The sequence below is a fragment of the Xenopus laevis genome, chromosome 8L (assembly GCF_017654675.1).
Source record: "Xenopus laevis strain J_2021 chromosome 8L, Xenopus_laevis_v10.1, whole genome shotgun sequence".
NCBI classification, from domain to species: domain Eukaryota; kingdom Metazoa; phylum Chordata; class Amphibia; order Anura; family Pipidae; genus Xenopus; species Xenopus laevis.
The window spans coordinates 34660420-34679546 of record NC_054385.1 but is presented as its reverse complement, the minus strand read 5'-3'; the positions used below and the strand labels follow the sequence as shown (position 1 = coordinate 34679546).

Sequence of the window (19127 nt, the reverse complement as noted above, 5' to 3'; positions counted from 1 at the left end):
TTGCCTGCCTGAATGTCTCAGAGCAGAGGGTCTGGCCGGTGTGGGGGGGTAAGTGGCACAATATCTGCACTGTAGCAGGTCTGTCTGCCTAAGAGTTCTTAGGAACTACCCCTCTCCCCCCCCCCTCTCTTTACCCTAGTCCTCCCTCCTGTAGCTTTCCCTGCCTGGCTATCATTGGGCTTGAATTGGCTCCTACCTGGTCCGTTTTTTGTTCCCTGCAAAATGGGGCAGCTCCTAGGATGTGCGCTGTAGCAGGCGCATTGAGGCAGGCTGCTGGAAGGGGGGATGCTGGTGCAGGCTGCGGCGCTGCTGGCAGCCATCTCCGTGTTGCGCAGGAAGTGGAACGCATTGCGTTCCATCTCCAGTCTGTTCGGCGGCCATCTTGGTTTGGCGCGAACCGGATCGCATGTGCGTTCCAGCGGCCATTTTGAGTCACGAAAAGCATAGCAGCAGCACAGAGCAGCTGAGAGAGAGAGAGAGAGAGAGACAGAAGCGACTCAGCTTAAAGTCTCATAAGTGTTATCAGGCAGTACCCAATACACTTTACCTTTTCCTTATGGCAGAAGGTAAGTCAGTGGGACTGTTCACGAGGGCTGGACGGAAGGGGTCCTTAACAGCACAGGTGACTTACCTAGCTTGTTCTGTATGCCAACAAAAAATTCCAGGGGGACAGGGGGAGCCGCTGTGCAGGTCCTGCAACAAGGGGCAGGGGGAAACCACTGCTTCAGGGGGGCTTCCAGCAGAAGCAACTGGGGTAACAGTTATGTCCCAGGAAGACTTAGGAGCGGCAGCAGAGCCTCCTGCCCCCCTATGGGCAGTACAGCTCTCACAGTCATTGGCAGCGCTACAAGGTTTACCTGCCATTGCGGAGAATCTAGGCAAAACACTAGTGAGGCTAAACCACAGGACTAGTGGCAAACGTAGACGAATGGAGGATGCTAGTGTGGATGTTAGGAATCCTAATGCGTCTGACGACTCATCTCCTGAGTTGCTTTCATCTCAGTCAGAGGGGGAAATTGAGTCTCCTGGGTCTGTCTCTGCTGATGAGGAAGAGATTCAGGATGAAGGAAAGGATCGTGACAGTCTACATGACACAGACGGCATAATCAAAGGGGTTCTTGAGGTGCTTAATATTTCTCAGAAGCCTAAACACACTGCAGAAGCGTCAAACTTATTCAAGAGACAACACAAGTCTTCTGTTTGTTTTCCGGAGAATGACCAACTCCAAAGTTTGATTCAGAACGAGTGGGACTCACCTGAACACAAATTTCAGACGAATAAAAAGTTTAATAAACGATATCCATTTCCTAAAGAACTAGTGAATGTTTGGTCTAACCCACCAGTAGTTGATGCTCCTGTGTCTAGACTTTCAAAGTCCACTACACTGCCAGTCACAGATGCAGCAGCTTTTAAAGATTCCTCAGACAGACGGCTGGAGGGGTTTTTACGTGCAATTTACCTATCTGCAGGTTCGACGCTGTGTCCAGGGCTGTTCAGGCATGGTCAGAAGCTCTGGTTAAAGACATTCAGAGTGGTACCTCGCGACAGGAGCTGTTAGAATCGGCACAGGCTATTGCTGAGGCATCTAGCTATCTTTGTGATGCCACTCTGGACACTTCACAAGTCACGGCCCGGACGTCGGCCTTGTCCGTTGCGGCACGCAGAACTTTATGGCTCAAGAATTGGTCGGCGAATGTCAGCTCCAAGAAGTCGCTGACTTCACTTCCCTTTAAGGGGCAAAGACTGTTCGGGGAGGAGTTAGAGAAAATTATCTCCCAAGCGACGGGGGGTAAGAGTACCTTCCTACCGCAGGCCAGAAGTAGAGCAACCACCTCAAATAGAAGGGGAAAATTTTTTCGTGGCCAAAGTGGCAGATTTAATAGACGAAGCAACTCCCCACAGCGATCTCACTTTCGGTCAAAGACGGGAGACAAAAGTCGGTCCACATGTGTGGCCAACAGGCCACACATCAAACCCACATGAGAGAAGCCCGCCTCAGCCTGACGGGGCAGTCCCTCCGGAATCGTTGGAAAAAATAGGGGGCAAGTTACTTCGATTCCGGGAGGAATGGATACATCATTCTTCGGATGTATGGGTAAAAGTAATTGTGACAGAAGGATATCACCTAGATTTCAAAACCATGCCCCCCAAAAGATTTTTCATGTCCAGGGTTCCTCACAGTCCGCAGAAGGCACTAGCTTTCCTAGAATGTATAGAAAGACTAGAGCGGTCCGGAGTAATCAGTCCAGTACCACCTACGGAGAGATTCTCAGGTTTCTACTCAAACCTTTTTACAGTGCCAAAGAGGGATGGATCGGTCAGACCAGTGCTCGATCTCAAGGGTCTCAACAAATTCATCCGATCGGTAAAGTTCAAGATGGAAACATTGAGATCAGTCATTTGGGGGATGGAACAGGGGCAACTGTTGATGTCCCTGGATATAAAGGATGCATACCTTCATGTCCCGATATGGCCGCCCCATCATCGTTATTTACGTTTTGCCTTCAAGAACAAGCACTTCCAATTTGTGGCACTTCCGTTCGGTCTGTCGTCCGCCCCCAGAGTCTTTACAAAGTTGATGGCAGCAACAGCGGCCACCTTAAGGCTACAGGAGATTTCAGTGACACCTTATCTGGACGATCTCCTTCTAAAAGCCAGTTCAGTGATGAGGGCCAAAGAGGACCTGAACAAGGCGGTGCGATTACTCCAGAGCTTCGGATGGACTGTCAACTGGTCCAAGTCCAACACGGAGCCCAGTCACAGAATGATGTTTCTAGGCCTGGAGTTCGACACGATAGAGCAAACTGTGAGCTTACCCACAGACAAGCAGACCAGAATCAGAGACCAAGTCCGCTACTTAATCACCAGTCAAACCACGACGATACACAAAGCAATGCAAGTGTTGGGAACAATGGTCTCAGCCATAGAAGCAGTTCCATTTGCACAAATACACCTGCGACCTCTTCAAGCCAGTATCCTAGCAACATGGAAAGGGGGATCTCTTTCTCGACTCCTGTCGCAGCAGACAAGGACGGCACTTCAATGGTGGTTGAGCCCCGAGAACCTAGCCAGGGGTCAATCATGGGCAATTCCGGAATGGGTGGTGATATCCACGGATGCCAGCCTCAAGGTATGGGGGGCGACATGGGACAAGCAGTCAGCACAAGGTCGATGGTCTCCGGAGGAAGCCAGACTACCAATAAACATTCTGGAACTGAGAGCAGTGAAGCTGGCCCTAATTCAATGGGAAGATCACCTCAGAGCATGCCCAATACGCATTCAAAGCGACAACGCGACAACAGTGGCGTACATAAATCGTCAGGCAGGAACAAGAAGTCGGGCCGCGCTGACGGAAGCCAGGCAGATTCTGCTCTGGGCAGAAATCAATTCAGTAAAGTTGTCTGCAATACATATTCTGGGAGTGTCCAACACAAAAGCGGACTTTCTCAGTCGGAATCAGCTGGACCCCGGGGAATGGGAACTACATCCAGAGACATTCCAAGAGCTTGTAGATCAATGGGGGACTCCCAGCATAGATCTAATGGCATCAAGAGACAATCGAAAAGTAACAAGGTTTTTCGGCCGCTGCAGAGACCCATTAGCAGTGGGGGTGGATGCCATGACGCAGCACTGGCAGTTCAACCTCGCATATGTCTTTCCGCCGCTCCCCATGCTGCCAAGGGTTCTGAAGAAGATCAAGCAATCTCTATCAACAGTAATAACAGTGGCCCCATACTGGCCTCGGAGAACTTGGTTCACCGACCTGCAGGAGATGTCCGTAGCGCAACCACTTCGGCTAAAATGCAGGCCAGACCTGCTTCAGCAGGGTCCCATAGCTCACCACAACCCGGGTCTCTTCGCTTTGACGGGATGGCTATTGAGAGGTCCGTTTGGCAGAGACAAGGATTAGATGAGAAGGTCATAACCACTATGCTGAAGGCTCGAAAAGCTTCATCGGCCAAGTCATATCACAGGGTTTGGCAGTCCTACTCCAAGTGGTGCGAAGAATCACATTTTCCGTTTCTGGAACTGCAATTGCCTAAGATATTATCCTTTCTACAACAGGGGCTACAACTGGGTCTCAAGCTCAGTTCTCTTAAAGTCCAGGTGTTGGCCCTGTCAATTCTGTTTCAATCTCGGTTAGCGAATGAAGACTTGATCCGCACGTTTCTACAAGGAGTGGCTCATATCATGCCGCCTTTCAAGCCACCAGTTGCTAGCTGGGACCTCAATGTAGTGCTGGAGGCAATGCTGGATCCTCCATTTGAGCCAATGCATGCAATATCCGATACATGGATAACCTACAAGGTGGTGTTTCTAGTAGCAATATCATCGACTAGAAGAGTGTCTAAGATTAGCGCCCTGTCGTGTGTTCCTCCTTACCTAATTTTCCACAAGGATAAGGCCGTTCTCCGCACGATTCCTGAATTTCTACCCAAGGTAGTATCGGCGTTTCATGTAAACCAAGAAATTGTTCTTCCGTCTCTATGCCCAGACCCTAAGAATGATAAGGAACGTAGAATCCATAATCTGGATGTTGTTGGAGCACTAAGATGGTATGGGGAACGATCAAAACCTTTCCGAAAGTCTCAAGCTCTGTTCGTCATCCCATCCGGCCCCCGTCGGGGTCAGGCAGCTTCCAAGTCGACTATATCAAGGTGGATTAGAGAATCCATAAAACAAGCATATTCCGCAAAGGCAAGATCACCGCCTGAAGGACTCAGGGCTCACTCCACCAGAGCGGTGGGAGCCTCCTGGGCATGGTGAAACTCTGCTTCCTTGGAACAGATCTGTAGGGCGGCTACCTGGTCCTCCGCTCACACATTCTCTAAATTTTACAAAGTCGATACATTTTCTTCCGCCGAGGCTGCCCTCGGACGTAAGGTGCTGCAGTCAGTGATTTCCTAACTCTGCAACCACGTACTTTACTGTTAGCTCGTTCCCACCCTGCTGTTTGGGACTGCTTTGTTAAGTCCCCATGGTTCCCTGTGTCCCCCTAAGACGACAGAGAAAACAGGATTTTTTGATACTCACCGTTAAATCTGTTTCTCTGTAGTCATAAGGGGGACACAGGGCTTCCCGCCCTTGACGAGCTTTGACCGGTTTGGTCGAGTTTTTGTTCAGTTTCACTGATTACTTTCTGCCTATTAGGAGAGTTTTTTTTTAAGTTAACTACGATAGCAGCTTTTGGAACAAACTGAAGAGGAATGTACAGTGTATGGGGTAAAGCCTGATGGGCACGCCCCTTATTTAATTATTCAAGTGTCCTGCCTCCTGGAGGATGGAGCTTAACCCCGTGGTTCCCTGTGTCACCCTTATGACTACAGAGAAACAGATTTAACGGTGAGTATCAAAAAATCCTGTTTTCAGAAATTAGTGCTCTATCATGCAGGTCACCCTTCCTCAATTTTCACCATGATAGAGCTGTACTCCGCACAGTGCCTTCCTTCCTTCCTACCTAAGGTAGATTTGGCCTTCCACTTGAATCAGGAAATTACCACTCCAATGTTTTGTCCATCTCCAGCTCCCCCAAGGAAGTAGCACTGCATTCCTTGGATCCCATCAGAGCTCTCAAGTTCTACTTACACAGGGTACAGGACATCCGTAAATCAGACTCCTTATTCGTTCTGCCTGCGGGTCCTCGACAAGTCTTGGCAGCTACAAAATCTATCTTTAGATGGATCAAACAGGCCATCCAAAGGGCCCATTCTGCACAGGGTCAGACACCACCTGACAGGATCAAAGCACACTCCACCAGGGGAATGAGCAATCCTCGGAGTTCAGAAACCAAGCTTCAGCGGAACAACTGTGCAAAGCAGCTACGTGGACTTATTATCCACCCTTTAACAAAATTTTACCATTTCAACACTTTATTTTGCACCTGACACTGGTTCATTCCACATAGGGCCTTATACCATCCTACTATTGGGGACAGCTATATCCCCACTGTTTCCTGTGTCCCCCAAGCTGACTTTTTTTTTTTTTTTTAAGACTTTGCTAGGTTATCTTGAAAGGGGCACTGCTGTGAAAACATAAATTTAATATAAGCTTAATCACGTTTATAAATAATAAATTACAAATTCTGTACAGTTTTTCTTATGTATAAAATGAATTACTTTTATTACTTGAATTGTATCATCTACAATGTAATATCTCTTGGCTTTCATTTATTGCATGATTTTCTGCATGTTTTCTGATAAAATTAACATTTGCTGCATTTCCCCTTCTGTAGGCGATACACTTGCATCAAGAGTGGCTGCTTCACAGCTTACATGTCTTGGCTGCCCTGAGCTAATTGCTAAAAGTCGGCAAGATTATGAGGATATTGCTGTGAAACTGGGAACTGATCTGGAATAGTAAGTTGAAAGTATTGTGGATATAGATTTAAATCAGAAACATTGCTAAGGTGACCTATTGGAAGATGGAATTCAGTTCTTCCTGACTGTTACACATGGATGTTGCCCATCTGTTAGGGTGCATATCCACTTACTAAGCCTTAAAGGAATAGTTCAGTGTGAAAGTGAAAACTGGGTAAATAGATAGGCTGTGCAAAATAAAAAATGTTTCTAATATAGTTAGCCAAAAATGTAATGTATAAAGACTGGAGTGAACAGATGTCTATTAAAACAGCCAGAATCCAACTTCCTGCTTTTCAGCTCTATAACTCTGAGTTAGTCAGTGACTTGAAGGAGGGCCACATGGTACATTTCTGTTCAGTGAGTTTGTAATTGATCCTCGGCATTCAGCTCAGATTCAAAAGCAACAGGTATGACCCATGTGGCTCCCCCTCAAGTCTCTGATTGGTTACTGCCTGGTAGCCAGGGTAACCAGTCAGTGTAAACCAAGAGAGCTGAAAAGCAGGAGTCTGACTGACATGTTATATATCAAGTCACTCCAGCCTTTTTACATTACATTTTTGGCTAACTAACTATATTAGAAACATTTTTTATTTTGCACAGCCTATCTATTTACCCACTTTTTATTTTTACACTGAACAATTCCTTTAATTTCTTCACTTACTTACTAATGTGGTGTAGTAGATCCAGACTGCCCACCTTTAACAGTATTCCTGCCAATAGAAGTGCAAACATCCCGCTTCCAAGAGTCCTCCCTGTTTAGATCTATAGCATGTCCTTTGTTTTGTAGCAGAGCAAATAGCCATCAGAGCATACCTCTAGTAAAAACACTACTATGGCTTTGTGCATTTGCTGACCTAACGTACTAGTTTGGATGATAGCATAGCGGATACAATATTGGGGCTGTAACCTTCAGGCATAGGGAACTTTTCCACGATTACTGGAAGCAAATTAAAGCAGTTAGCAAAGGTTTAGGCTGGACAGCCATAAAAAATGGGTGTAAAATCAGGAAAATGCATATATGGATGGGACCACAAAAAACATGTAAATTTTAAATTACATTGTGTAAAGCGGAGGATTCACTATAGAAGGAAAATCAAAAAAGGTACAAGAAGGAAATTATTCGGTGACATATCCCTTGTTGCCTGTCAAGGGTGGCCTGGTTATATGGATAAGGTGATGCAGACTTCTACAGCTGAACTTTTCCCTGGTGTGGAGATATAGATATAAAGATATATCCCCTACTGCTGGCTATTTCTAAAACAGACATTTAGCCAGAAAATGGTAGGTCTGTGGTTCTTTTCTTCCTTATGTGAAATTGATAACCAATAATATTTCTGTTTTCAACATAGAATTATTTTCAGTTATGTAAGTGTAGGATTGTGTTTTGTTCAGTCGTGGGAATTATAGAGGGGACAGACCCCACACTTTGGGGGCAACAGAGGGCCCTCGATTTTGTGCAGGAAAATAGTGAAAGAAATGTTGTGGGAGGAGTCCTCAAAGCCCAGCTGTCATCTGTCTAGTTCTGATTTGGCACTTTGGTGCAGTCTGTCATTATTAATGAAATGAAACCTTCTATTTCGCAGCCTGAAAAAGATCCGCGCTAAAGTCTGGAAGCAAAGGATATCCAGCCCACTTTTCAACACCAAACAATACACAATGGATCTGGAGAGATTGTATTTAGAAATGTGGGAGCATTTTGCTGCGGGAAACAAACGTGATCATCTCATCAAGCCTGTGGAAAGCACCGAATCCGCTTAACTCCCTGCTGGCCCCGAATATATCGGCCAAACACATTGGAGAGCTGCAGCGCACGCTCAAGCTGACCTTTACCGTGCGATAGAAGGAAGTTATTTAAACACCTGTTGGGTCTTTAGACTTATAGTTTGCTTTATTTTTTTTTTTTTTTTTTTTGCTGTTTTGCTAATTCCATCATATCTTGCAAGTTGCCATCCAAATATGACACCATGGGCAGTTTTAATTGTTCATGTACATTTTTAGCCTTGTATTGCCGTATATTTGGAATTTGAGCTTTTAAACTTATCAATTTGTGTTTGTGTCTGCTAGCTCAGTCGCAGCTTGAAACTCTTCACTAACTGTGCAGGTTAAATGATAAAAAAAAAAGAAATCATAAAGCATCATTAATGGTGTTCTAGTCCTTTTTTATAGGTTTTATAAACCACTTGTAGCCTTTTAATGTCTGGCATCTGTTTACAAGCAAACTGTGTGTGTACTTTTGGTATAGATGAGATGTCTTTAACCCTCCCCCCGTAAATGTCTGCTTTATTTGATTTTCTTACCAGCCTATACATCTCTTGATTTAATCCGTGTGTTAATACAGTGAGCTACGAGCAGCTACGGAAGGTCAGCGGGTGGTATTTGTGTTTGAAGAAATACAAAACTTTTTTTTTTCTGTGTATGTACCTTTAAATCTTGCACGCAGCCCACTTCCTGAAATGTCTCACTCGCGGAATGCTGGGAAACTCAAGCCTATTCAGTTTTGCTGATCTCGTGTGGATGTGAAATGCGATGTCTGTGTGAAAGAGACGCATGTGCTCCAATTCTTTAGGAATAAAAATGCCTCTGCACAATGCCGATTTGATTTAATAAAATAATCAGTTGATCTTGTGGATATTTTGGGTTTTTTTTTTTTTAAATAAATTGTTGGAAAAGCTCAGTTTCAGATGTAAGGATTTGAGTTTCTTTGCTCAGTAAATTTTTCAAGTGGAAACTTCAACATTTCTTGTTTGGTTTCTTTCTTTTCGGGGGTAATGAGGTTTATCATGGCAACTGATGTCTTGGTTTGTTTCCATCATCACCTTCTCAAGCATAGGAGGTTCTGAAGCAATACTCGTACCATTTGCTCTTATGCCGTTAGAATATCAAAATGGCATATCTAATCATAATCCGTTATGAAATAAGACCATAGATTCTTAGTGTATATATAGTAATGTATAAAAAACATTCAACATTCAAATTACACACCATATTTAGTCTTCTAATTCCAAACAGCCACACCAGCCTGATAATGCCCTAGTTTGTGCATATTCCATCAACAGTTGCCAACAGATCATTTCCTGGCAACTCTCGTCTCTTTAGAACATCACATTTGCGCAACTAACGAAGTTATATATTTGTCTAAGTTTTTGGTTGAAATGTTTGTTCTTCTAGATTTCAGTCTACTCCGATTGCAATACTCTACTAAGGTAAATGTGAAAATAATGGGTTCTGTTACCAATTTTACATACTATTTCAATCTGATACAGAATAGCTAGATAGAAATCTACAAATATGTGTTATTATGGCTAACCTAAAAATAGTCACAACTTACAAGGCTTCAATTCTCTCCATAAGCGCTCTAAAGCGTTTAGGTACTATCTTTATAACCATTTAGATATCTTCTTTTTGCAAGAAACTAATTTTTCTATGCATTCTTCCCCCGCTTATTTATTATTTTATTTTACACTATACTATATGGCTTCAGGTCCTACTAAAAAGAATGGAGTGATGATTTGTTTTTCGTAAAGGTTTGCAAGTTAGACTCCAAACTTTTTTTTTTGAAAAGCTATTACAAAAGGAGATTTTGTGTACTCGCCGTTAAATCTCTATCTCTCTAGTTGCTTTTGGGACACAGGAACAGTATAGCTTGCACCACTAAGAAGGCAGGACACAATAAAATACAAACTACTCCCTCCTGCTATACCCCAGCTCGCAGGCGGAGCCAGTCCAGTTCGTACCAAAGCACAGAACAGGAGGTTACTAATAAACTTGAACCCTTATATAACTATATACAATAAAGGAGTCGGTTGCATTTAGCGACCATGTCTGAAAACGAGTGAAGGCCTCAACCATGGAGGGAAGTCATGTGTCCCCCAAGCGACTGGAGAGAAAAAGATTTAATGGTGAGTACACAAAATCTCCTTAGTCTCGGGGACACAGGAACAGTGGGGACTTACCAAAGCTGTCCCCTAAGATACGGGCGGGAAGGAGAGGCCTACGCGGAACTAGCCACTGCGTCTTGGAATACCTTCCTGCCGTAGCGGGTGTCGGATGTCGCAAAGCTGTTGAAATAGTAGAATTTTCTAAAAGTATGGATGGAGGTCCATGTGGCAGCCTTGCACAATTGTTCAGCTGAGGCCTGGTTCCAAAAAGCCCAGGATGTACTTATTCTCCTGGTGGAATGAGCCTTGAGTCTAGCTGTGGGGCTTAGTCCCTGTGCTGTGTAAGCCCTTTGAATGGCCTGCTTAATCCAATGGGAGATGGTTGCCTTAGTGGTAGGAGTGCCCTGGCGGGACCCATTAGGAATTAGGATACATGAGAGTCCGATATACGAATGTCTTAAGACTCTGTGCAAATAATACTTGAGAGCCCGTATGGTGTCCAAGGATGAAGAGCCACCTCCATAGAATTGGAAGAAAAAGTACAGAATGTTGGAATGGTAATTTCTTGGTTAAGATGGAAGGTGGATACCACCTTAGGAAGAAAAGAGGGAATAGTGCGGAGAGTGGCCCTGTCATGATGGAAGGTGAGGAAGGGAGATCTGCCAGAAAGAGCAGACATCGATAACCTACGAGCTGTGCAATGGCCAGCAGAAAAAAGTCTTCCAGGTAAGCCATTGGAGTACATGGGCTCAAAGGGTGGCCATTTTAGGGGTCGTATTACGAGAGAGAGAGATCCCAGGACTGCACAGGGGACTGGACAGGGAGCTTAAAGTGGGTCACCCCCTATAGAAAGGTCTTATATGTAAGGCTAGGCACCTTTGGAACATGATGGAAAGGGCTGGAATCTGGGATTTTAAGGATCCCAAGGAAAGTCCCATGGAAAACCCCACTTGTAGAAAGGCCAAGAGGTTGGAGATGGAAAACCTGTGGCAATCTGCTCTGTGGCTCTGGCACCACTGATGGAAGGTAGACCAAACTCAATGATAGGTTTTGGCAGAAACAGGTTTGCCGGCCGCCCTCATGGTGAGAATCACATCGTCCGAAAAACCTTTTTTCTTTAGTATCGCGGTCTAGATAGCCACACCATCAATCTGAAGTTGGCTGGGCATGGGTGTAGTATAGGACCCTGAGAAAGAAGACCTGGTATGGTCGGTAGGGTCCATGGTTCGTTCATCGAGAGGCTGACTAGATCCAAGAACCACGTGCAATGAGGCAATCTTGGAGCTATGGGAATGAGGGTGGTGTGTTCCCTCTGTAACCTCTTGATTGTTCTTGGCAGAAGGGGCAGAGGAGTGAAGGCGTAAGCAAGCTGGAAGTCCAACGGGGGCAATGAGAGCGTCCGCTGCTAGAGCAAGTGGATCCCTGTAGCGAGCAAAGAAAATTGTCACCTTTCGGTTGTGACGGGTTGCCATGAGGTCGACCTCTGGTATTCCCCATCCTAACGTAAGTTGGTGAAATATGTTGTCCTTTAGAGACCACTCGCTTGGGTCTAGGGATTGTCGGCTGAGAAAATCTGCCTCCCAATTGAGAAGTCCTGGGATGTAGATCGCTGATATGAGATTGGTGAGTCTCTGCCCAGCGAAGGATGACTCAGACTTCGTTTAGTGCCTTCCTGCTGCTTGTTCTGCCTTGGTGATTTATATATGCTACTGCATGGGCCGTCGGTGCCCCACGGGGGTCTAAGCTTACCTGGGGGCTGGGTCCTGAGGTTTCCAGAACAGACTCAGGCAGCTTCCACATGGAGCATAGAGGTTCCATCTTACCAAGTGGTAAGCGTTTGCAGCATTTGGCACAGGCTAAAAATTTGAGATCGGTGAGTCTCTGCCCAGTGAAGGATGATTCCGACTTCGTTTAGAGCCTTTGTGCTTCTTGTTCCGCCTTAGTAATTGATACATGCTACTGCTGTGGCATTGTCGGATTGGATTCTCACCGCCTGTCCCGCTAGCTGTTGTTGCCAGTGAACTAAGACTAGTCGGATTGCCTGAATCTCCAAAAGGTTGCTGAGCATCCCTCTAGAACCGCTTCCCAGTCGGAGAGGCTTGCATCCGTGCTGAGGAGGCGCCACTGAGGGTCCCCAAGGGGTCTGCCCTTGGTCAGGTGACTGATTTGAATCCGCCAGTGAAGAGATGCTCTGGTCCTGTACGATAGGCAAATCTCCTGAAGTAGGGATCTGCGTTTCCAGGCTGAGAGAATGTTCCATTGAAGCTCCCTGAGATGGTGCTGAGCAAAGGGAACTGCTTCTATGGTTGACATCATGACTCCCAGGACCTTCATGCAGAATTTAGCAGTGTGCTTCGGTTTCGATAGCAGGGTCCGTAAATGATGGACCTTGTCTGGAGGGAGAGAAACTGTCTGTGTATCGAAGCGCATTCCTAAGAATACCATTGATTGACTCGGAATCAGAGAAGACTTGTCCAGGTTGATGTACCAGCCCAACTCCTGCAACCTGCCCATGGTGATCTGGAGTGCTTGTTGGGAAGATGGAAAGGTCGATGCCTTGATTAGTAGATCGTCTAGGTACAGAGTTATGGATACCCCTGAGGTGCGGATCAGTGCAGTAGCTACTGACATGATCTTTGTGAAGACTTGAGGAGCAGAGGTAAGGCCAGAAGGGAAGAGACATAAATTGGTAGTGATGATTTTGGACTGCAATCCAAAAACTTCTGATGGGAAGGGAAAATGGGTACGTGAAGGTACGCGTCCTTGATGTCCAGGGAGGCAAGGAATTGGCCTGACGACATTGATGCGATGACAGATCTGAGAGATTCCATCTTGAACTTTCTCGGCCAAATTAAGTTGTTGAGCTCCTTGAGATCCAAAATTGGGCTGGCTGAGCGTCCTTCTTGGGGACTACAAACAGGTTGGAGTAGAAGCCCTTGAATCTTTATCCAGGTGGAACCGGTTGATGACGTCTGACCGTAGGAGGTTGTCAATCACGTCTTGGAGCACTTGGGCGGAGGATCGGCCAATCACCTGAGCTGCATCAAGCGATGCCTCGCATAAGTAGTCATTGGCCTCCTTGATCTGCGATGCCAGCTCTGAAAGTTCCTGACGGGTAACACCGGAGACGATGGCTCGGCATAGAGCGTCAGACCAGGACTGGCCAGCTCTACTCACCCATGCTGAGGCCAAAACAGGACGCAGGGAAGTGCCGGTAGTGGAGAAAAGGGAACGCAGAAGGCCTTCCAGCTTCTTGTCCATGGAATCTTTAAAGGAAGCTGCGTCAGGAACCGGCAATGCAGTGTTCTTAGAGAGGCGTGATACTGGGGCATCCACCGAGGGGGGGAAGCCCACTTCTCGGTGAGGTCCGATGGGAAGGGATATAGCTTGAAAAAATGGCGGTTTGGTTGAAAACGTCTCGCAGAGAGGACCCTATGCTTAGGTGGTCTAGGTTTGGGATTGTCTGGGCGGCCTGAAGTCTGTCTAGGTAATCAGCTAGCTTGGGGATGCCAGACGCCAGTTGAGAAGCTCACTGGGAAGGAGATTGAGATCCCTGTGGTGGGGGGTCTCTGGCCTGGGCTGCTGGTGCCCCATGGGGGTTTAAGCTTACCTGGGGGCTGGGTCCTGAGGTTTCCGGAACAGACTCAGGCGGCTTGCACGTGGAGCACAGAGGTTCCTTGTTTCCCGAGTAGTAAACGTTTGAGGCATTTGGCACAGGCTAAAAATTTGACTGACCAAGTAACTGCCGTCCTTGGAAAAAGGTTGTCACTAGAGCTCAGTGACAGTGAATTCCTCCCCTGAAATAGAAAAGGGGCAAGGGAATCAGCCTGGATGGTTGGTGCAGAAATCCTTCAATCAATGGATTAAAATCCTTCGAATCGTTTGATTCGAAGGATTTAATCGTTCGATCGAACGATTATTCCTTTGATCGTTCAATCGAAGGAATTGGGCAAAATCCTTTGACTTCCATATTCGAAGTCAAGAAGTGCCGCTTCTTGATGCCACCTTGATAACGCTAACCTTGATAAAACTCATAAACATATCATTCTCCCACCTGTTGAAATTACAAGACCTAAACGTATATTGAATATATTACAATCATTGTTGGTAACTGATGCTTGGAGTGAAAGATGGCCCTCAACCAAAGATTATACCTACTTCTCTAATTCACATAAAACATATTCACGGATAGACCATATCTTTCTGTCACAAATATTATTGACAAACATAATACTGCTAAAATTATACCAATTAGATGGTCAGATCATGTGATGGTAGTGATTGAACTGAATTCTTTGATATGCAAACCTATACAATATAGATGGAGATTGAATGATTCCCTGTTAGTGATTCCTCAAATAAGTACTCGTCGAATTGAGGGAGCATTAAAGCAATATTTTGATCTTAATCAGGGAACGGTATAATGTTCAATATCGTTATGGGAAGCTCATAAATCAGTACTGAGAGGAGAATTTATTAATATAATGGCAGCCCAGAAAAGATAGAAGAACTCCAAAACAAACTTATACATCTTAAAACACAAAATAAAATGAGATATTCCCCAAACAGCCATTATAGACACTTCCCCAACTTGTTTGCTGTCTATGATTTTTCTTTCTATAGATATGTATTGAATGTAAACTGCAATTGCCAGCATTATTCAATTGTAAGCTACCATAGAGAACTGGCACAATTGAAAATGTCTGTACTTTTCTCGTTCTGTGGAAATCAATAAAACGCAAGTTACAAAAAAAAAAGAGAGAGCTAGATTTGGTCTATACACTTGATATGGAAAATACACAACAGTGGCGAACAAAAAGACGTTAAACCTGTAAAGGTAACAAACCAGATACTCCCCTAGCTCGGACATTACGTTCAGTAATTAATCCAATCACCCCTTTGCATAAAATCCACACCAGAAATGGTACTACAACCGGCAACCCAGAAAAAAAATTGGTAGAATTTAGAGACTTTTATGCCAAAATATACCAAAAACCTGCCAAATTTAATAAAGCCCAGGCAGACAACATATTTGCTAATCTCCAACTCCCTACATTGACCATTGAACAAAGTCAAATAATGGACAACGATATAACAATAGAAGACACTTTCAAATTCTAAAACACCTGGTCCAGACGGATTTTCCATAGCTTATTATAAAAAATTTGCTCCTCAACTTTCCCCTTATCTTAATCTAATGTTCAATTCTTTAAGGCAAGGTGGCAAGTTGAATCTGGAATCCATATTAGCTCAACTGGTGCTAATACCGAAACCCAACAAAGATCCATTCGAATGTGGTAATTATAGGCCCATTTCTATACTCAATAATGATATTAAAATACTGGGAAAAGTACTTTCCACCCCCAAGTGGGGTTTGTTCCCAACAGAGAAGGTGGAGAGAATATCAGACGTTTGCTACAATTATTATATTCCCTCATTGTCTCTCGTACCCCAGCATTGTTACTATCTCTAGATATTCGCAAGGCTTTTGATACAGTTACTTGGGATTATCTATACTATGTTCTCAAGAAATAGAATTTTGGAGAAAAGTTTATACATGTTATTCAAGCTCTACATAATACTCCCAAGCTTTTTTAAAATGGGGTTCTTTTGCCTCTGATATTATTACACTATACAGAGGGACGAGACAAGGGTGTCCCCTTTCACCATTATTGTTTATATTGGAGATTGAACCCTTAGCAGCCTTGATCAGACAAGACTCAAATATAACGATTTTAACAATAGGGCGACAAACTCACAAACAGATGTTATTTGCAGATTATATGTTATTGATAGTAACTAAACCGTTAACATCATTGCCCCATCTGTTTAATAACCTTAGTACATTTTGAAACTCTTTCAGGCCTGAAATAAATCGACAAAATCTGAAGCTTTACCCATTGGAATATCTCAAATTAATAAAAAGTTGATCCAACTCAATTTTTATTTACAATGGAAAGATAAATCTCTTCAGTACCTAGGGGTGAAAATAACGCCAAACTTTGAAGGGATATATCAGGCAAATTATCCTCAACTTTGGAAAGAGATTGATACTATGCTTTTATCCTGGTCTAAATTGCATATTTCATGGTTTGGTCGAATAAATGCGGTAAAGATGGTGCTTTTACCCAAGATTTTATATTTATTCCAAGTGCTACCAATAGAAATCCCAAAATATATTTTAACCACAATTCAAAGGAAATTTACAAAACTCTTATGGTTAAAAAAAACTTTATCTACAGCAAAAAACAAAGGAGGACTGAATGTTCCTAATTTATAATACTATTACCAGGCTGCCCAGATCATACCATTAATACATTTTTATTGGCCACATCCTCCTCTATGGGCCCAAATAGAAGCTGAATGTGTTAATCCGATAAACCCTACAGTATTACTTTGGATCCCTAAACAAGAAAGACCTACAACTTTATCTCCAGTTATAAAAATGGCATTGGCCACATGGGACCTAGTTATACAAAAAACTGTTTTTAAATCCCCACACTGCCCCGATAATGCCTATAATAGGAAATCCTAATTTTATACCAGGTTTACAAGTCAGAGATTTTCAATGGTGGCATTCAAACAAAATGAGATATGTAACTCTATTTTTGGGTCTTCATGGAATTAAAGACTGGGAGTTTATAACTGGACACAATTTGACCCCCCCAAATTTGGAACATTACAGGTATATGCAAATCCATCACTATCTTACAAAAGTATTGAAAAGATGCGATAATATCTTAATTTTCATCGACTTGGGAACAACTATGTATAAAATTTCTATACTATATAAGGAGAGACTACATTCTGCAACTTCTTCAATCCCAGGTTATATTAAACAATGGGAGAGAGAATTGAATACAACATTAGACAAAGCAATATGTCAAAAATTTGGGAAAACACAGCTAAAAGCTCAATTAATATTTTGGCACAAGAAACATTATATAAAGCAATCTCGGGTCCCACTAAAATTACATAAATTCTATTCTAATTCCAGTCCACTTTGCTTTCGAAACCGTGGTGGAGAAGGCTCAGTGTTGCATGTTTGGTGGCAATGTAGGGAAGCTGTCAGATTCTGGTCCAGAATATATACACTAATTTATTCTATTATGGGGTGTGGAGAATAGCTCAAAGCAGCCGGTAGGGCTCAGGTAAAACAGTTCTTACAGAGGAGACAGGAGGCTTAGGTTTGCAACAAAAGTGAAACAGGCTCCTGCCTGGGGTTTTATTGTTCAAACCGGACAACTTAAACAGGCACAATTTCCGTGCTAAACAGTCAAATAATAATGTAAACCTCACCGGTTTGCAGTGTTACAGTCCATAGGAAAGTTCCTTGCGGTGGTAACAAACATTTGCCATTTGGAGTTGCAGTCAAACACACAGTTTGTTTCACAAAAACACTTCACAGCGTGTGTTCAGAGGTTCTCTCTGACTCCCAGTACAACACACACCCACTCCCCGCCAGGCTCCCTTAAACAGCCCCACCTGCGGACTAATTGGGCAGCATACTGAACTATATCCTTGCTCCAGGGTCCTAACCTGTCTTACCCTGGAGATTTAAAGGAGCCAATACCTCAGGCTGGGTGCTATATACCTCCCATCATATACAGGCAGCCTATTGGGACATAGCTCTTTGTCACATACCTCCCCCCTCTGTTCGAACCCAGGGTTTCGGACACCATTAGCCACCATACAGTGGACCCTTGACAAGGCATCTGCATTACCTTGCAGTTTGCCTGCTCGGTGTTCCACTGTAAAATTGAAATTCTGCAAGGAAAGGAACCAACGTGTGACCCTTGCATTTCTTTCTTTTGCCTGTGACATCCAGGTTAAGGGAGAGTGGTCCGTAATGAGCACAAACTGGCGGCCCAGAAGGTAGTACCGCAAAGCTTCCAGTGCCCATTTAATTGCTAAGCACTCCCGCTCAACAATACTATAATTTTTTTCTGCAGGGGTCAACTTCCTGCTCAAGTAGACCACTGGATGCTCTTCTTCCCCAACTAACTGTGACAATACCGCACCTAATCCAACACCAGAGGCATCAGTTTGCACAACAAATTTCTCTTTGAAGTCTGGTGCGACCAACACTGGATCTTGGCATAAAACCACTTTCAAATCATGGAATGCCTCCTCTGCCTCTGGACCCCACTTAATCATTGTGGACCCTTTCCCTTTGGTCAGGTCGGTCAAAGGAGCAGCCCTGCTTGCAAAATTTGGAATGAACCTACGATAATAGCCCACCATACCAAGAAAAGTACGAACCTGCTTTTTAGTGAGTGGCTGGGGCCAGTCTTTAATTGCCTCCACCTTGTTCACTTGAGGCTTGATAACACCTCTCCCTATAGTGTACCCCAGATAACGGGCTTCTTCCAAACCTAGGGCACATTTCTTGGGATTTGCCGTCAGGCCTGCTTCTCTAATGGAATTTAGGACGGCCTGTACTCTGGGGAGGTGACTTTGCCAATCCCTGCTAAAAATGACCACGTCATCCAAATAAGCAGAGGCAAAATGTTGATGAGGTCTAAGAATTTGGTCCATCATTCTTTGAAACGTGGCTGGGGCCCCCTGGAGGCCAAATGGCATACGAACATACTGGAAGAGCCCTTGTGGGGTAGAAAAGGCTGTTTTCTCCCTAGCTGTTTCTGACATTGGTACCTGCCAATACCCTCTAGTTAGGTCAAGAGTTGTTATGTACCTAGCAGGACCTAGTCGTTCAATCAACTCGTCAACCCTTGGCATAGGGTAAGCATCAAACTTTGAGACTTCATTTACCTTCCTGAAGTCATTGCAAAATCGTATAGACCCATCTGGTTTAGGAACAAGCACAATGGGACTATTCCACTCACTTACAGACTTCTCAATTACCCCCAAATCCAGCATCCTCTGCACT

General features: G+C 44.3%; 1 protein-coding gene across 7 annotated transcripts in view; it reads left to right on the top strand.

Moving 5' to 3' along the window:
* Window positions 1-19127, top strand: part of ogt.L (O-linked N-acetylglucosamine (GlcNAc) transferase L homeolog) — an 80552-nt gene that overhangs the window by 35719 nt on the left and 25706 nt on the right. For 3 of the 7 annotated variants that reach the window (XM_018229084.2, XM_018229085.2, XM_041572673.1), the window contains exons 21-22: window positions 6233-6356; window positions 7943-8988. The exons of the other annotated variants lie outside the window; for them this stretch is intronic. In XM_018229084.2, coding sequence (XP_018084573.1) covers window positions 6233-6356; window positions 7943-8117 — 299 coding nt within the window. In that variant the 3' untranslated portion in view covers window positions 8118-8988. Of the gene's footprint in view, window positions 1-6232; window positions 6357-7942; window positions 8989-19127 lie in introns of those variants that run through there. 7 annotated transcript variants of the gene reach the window in all.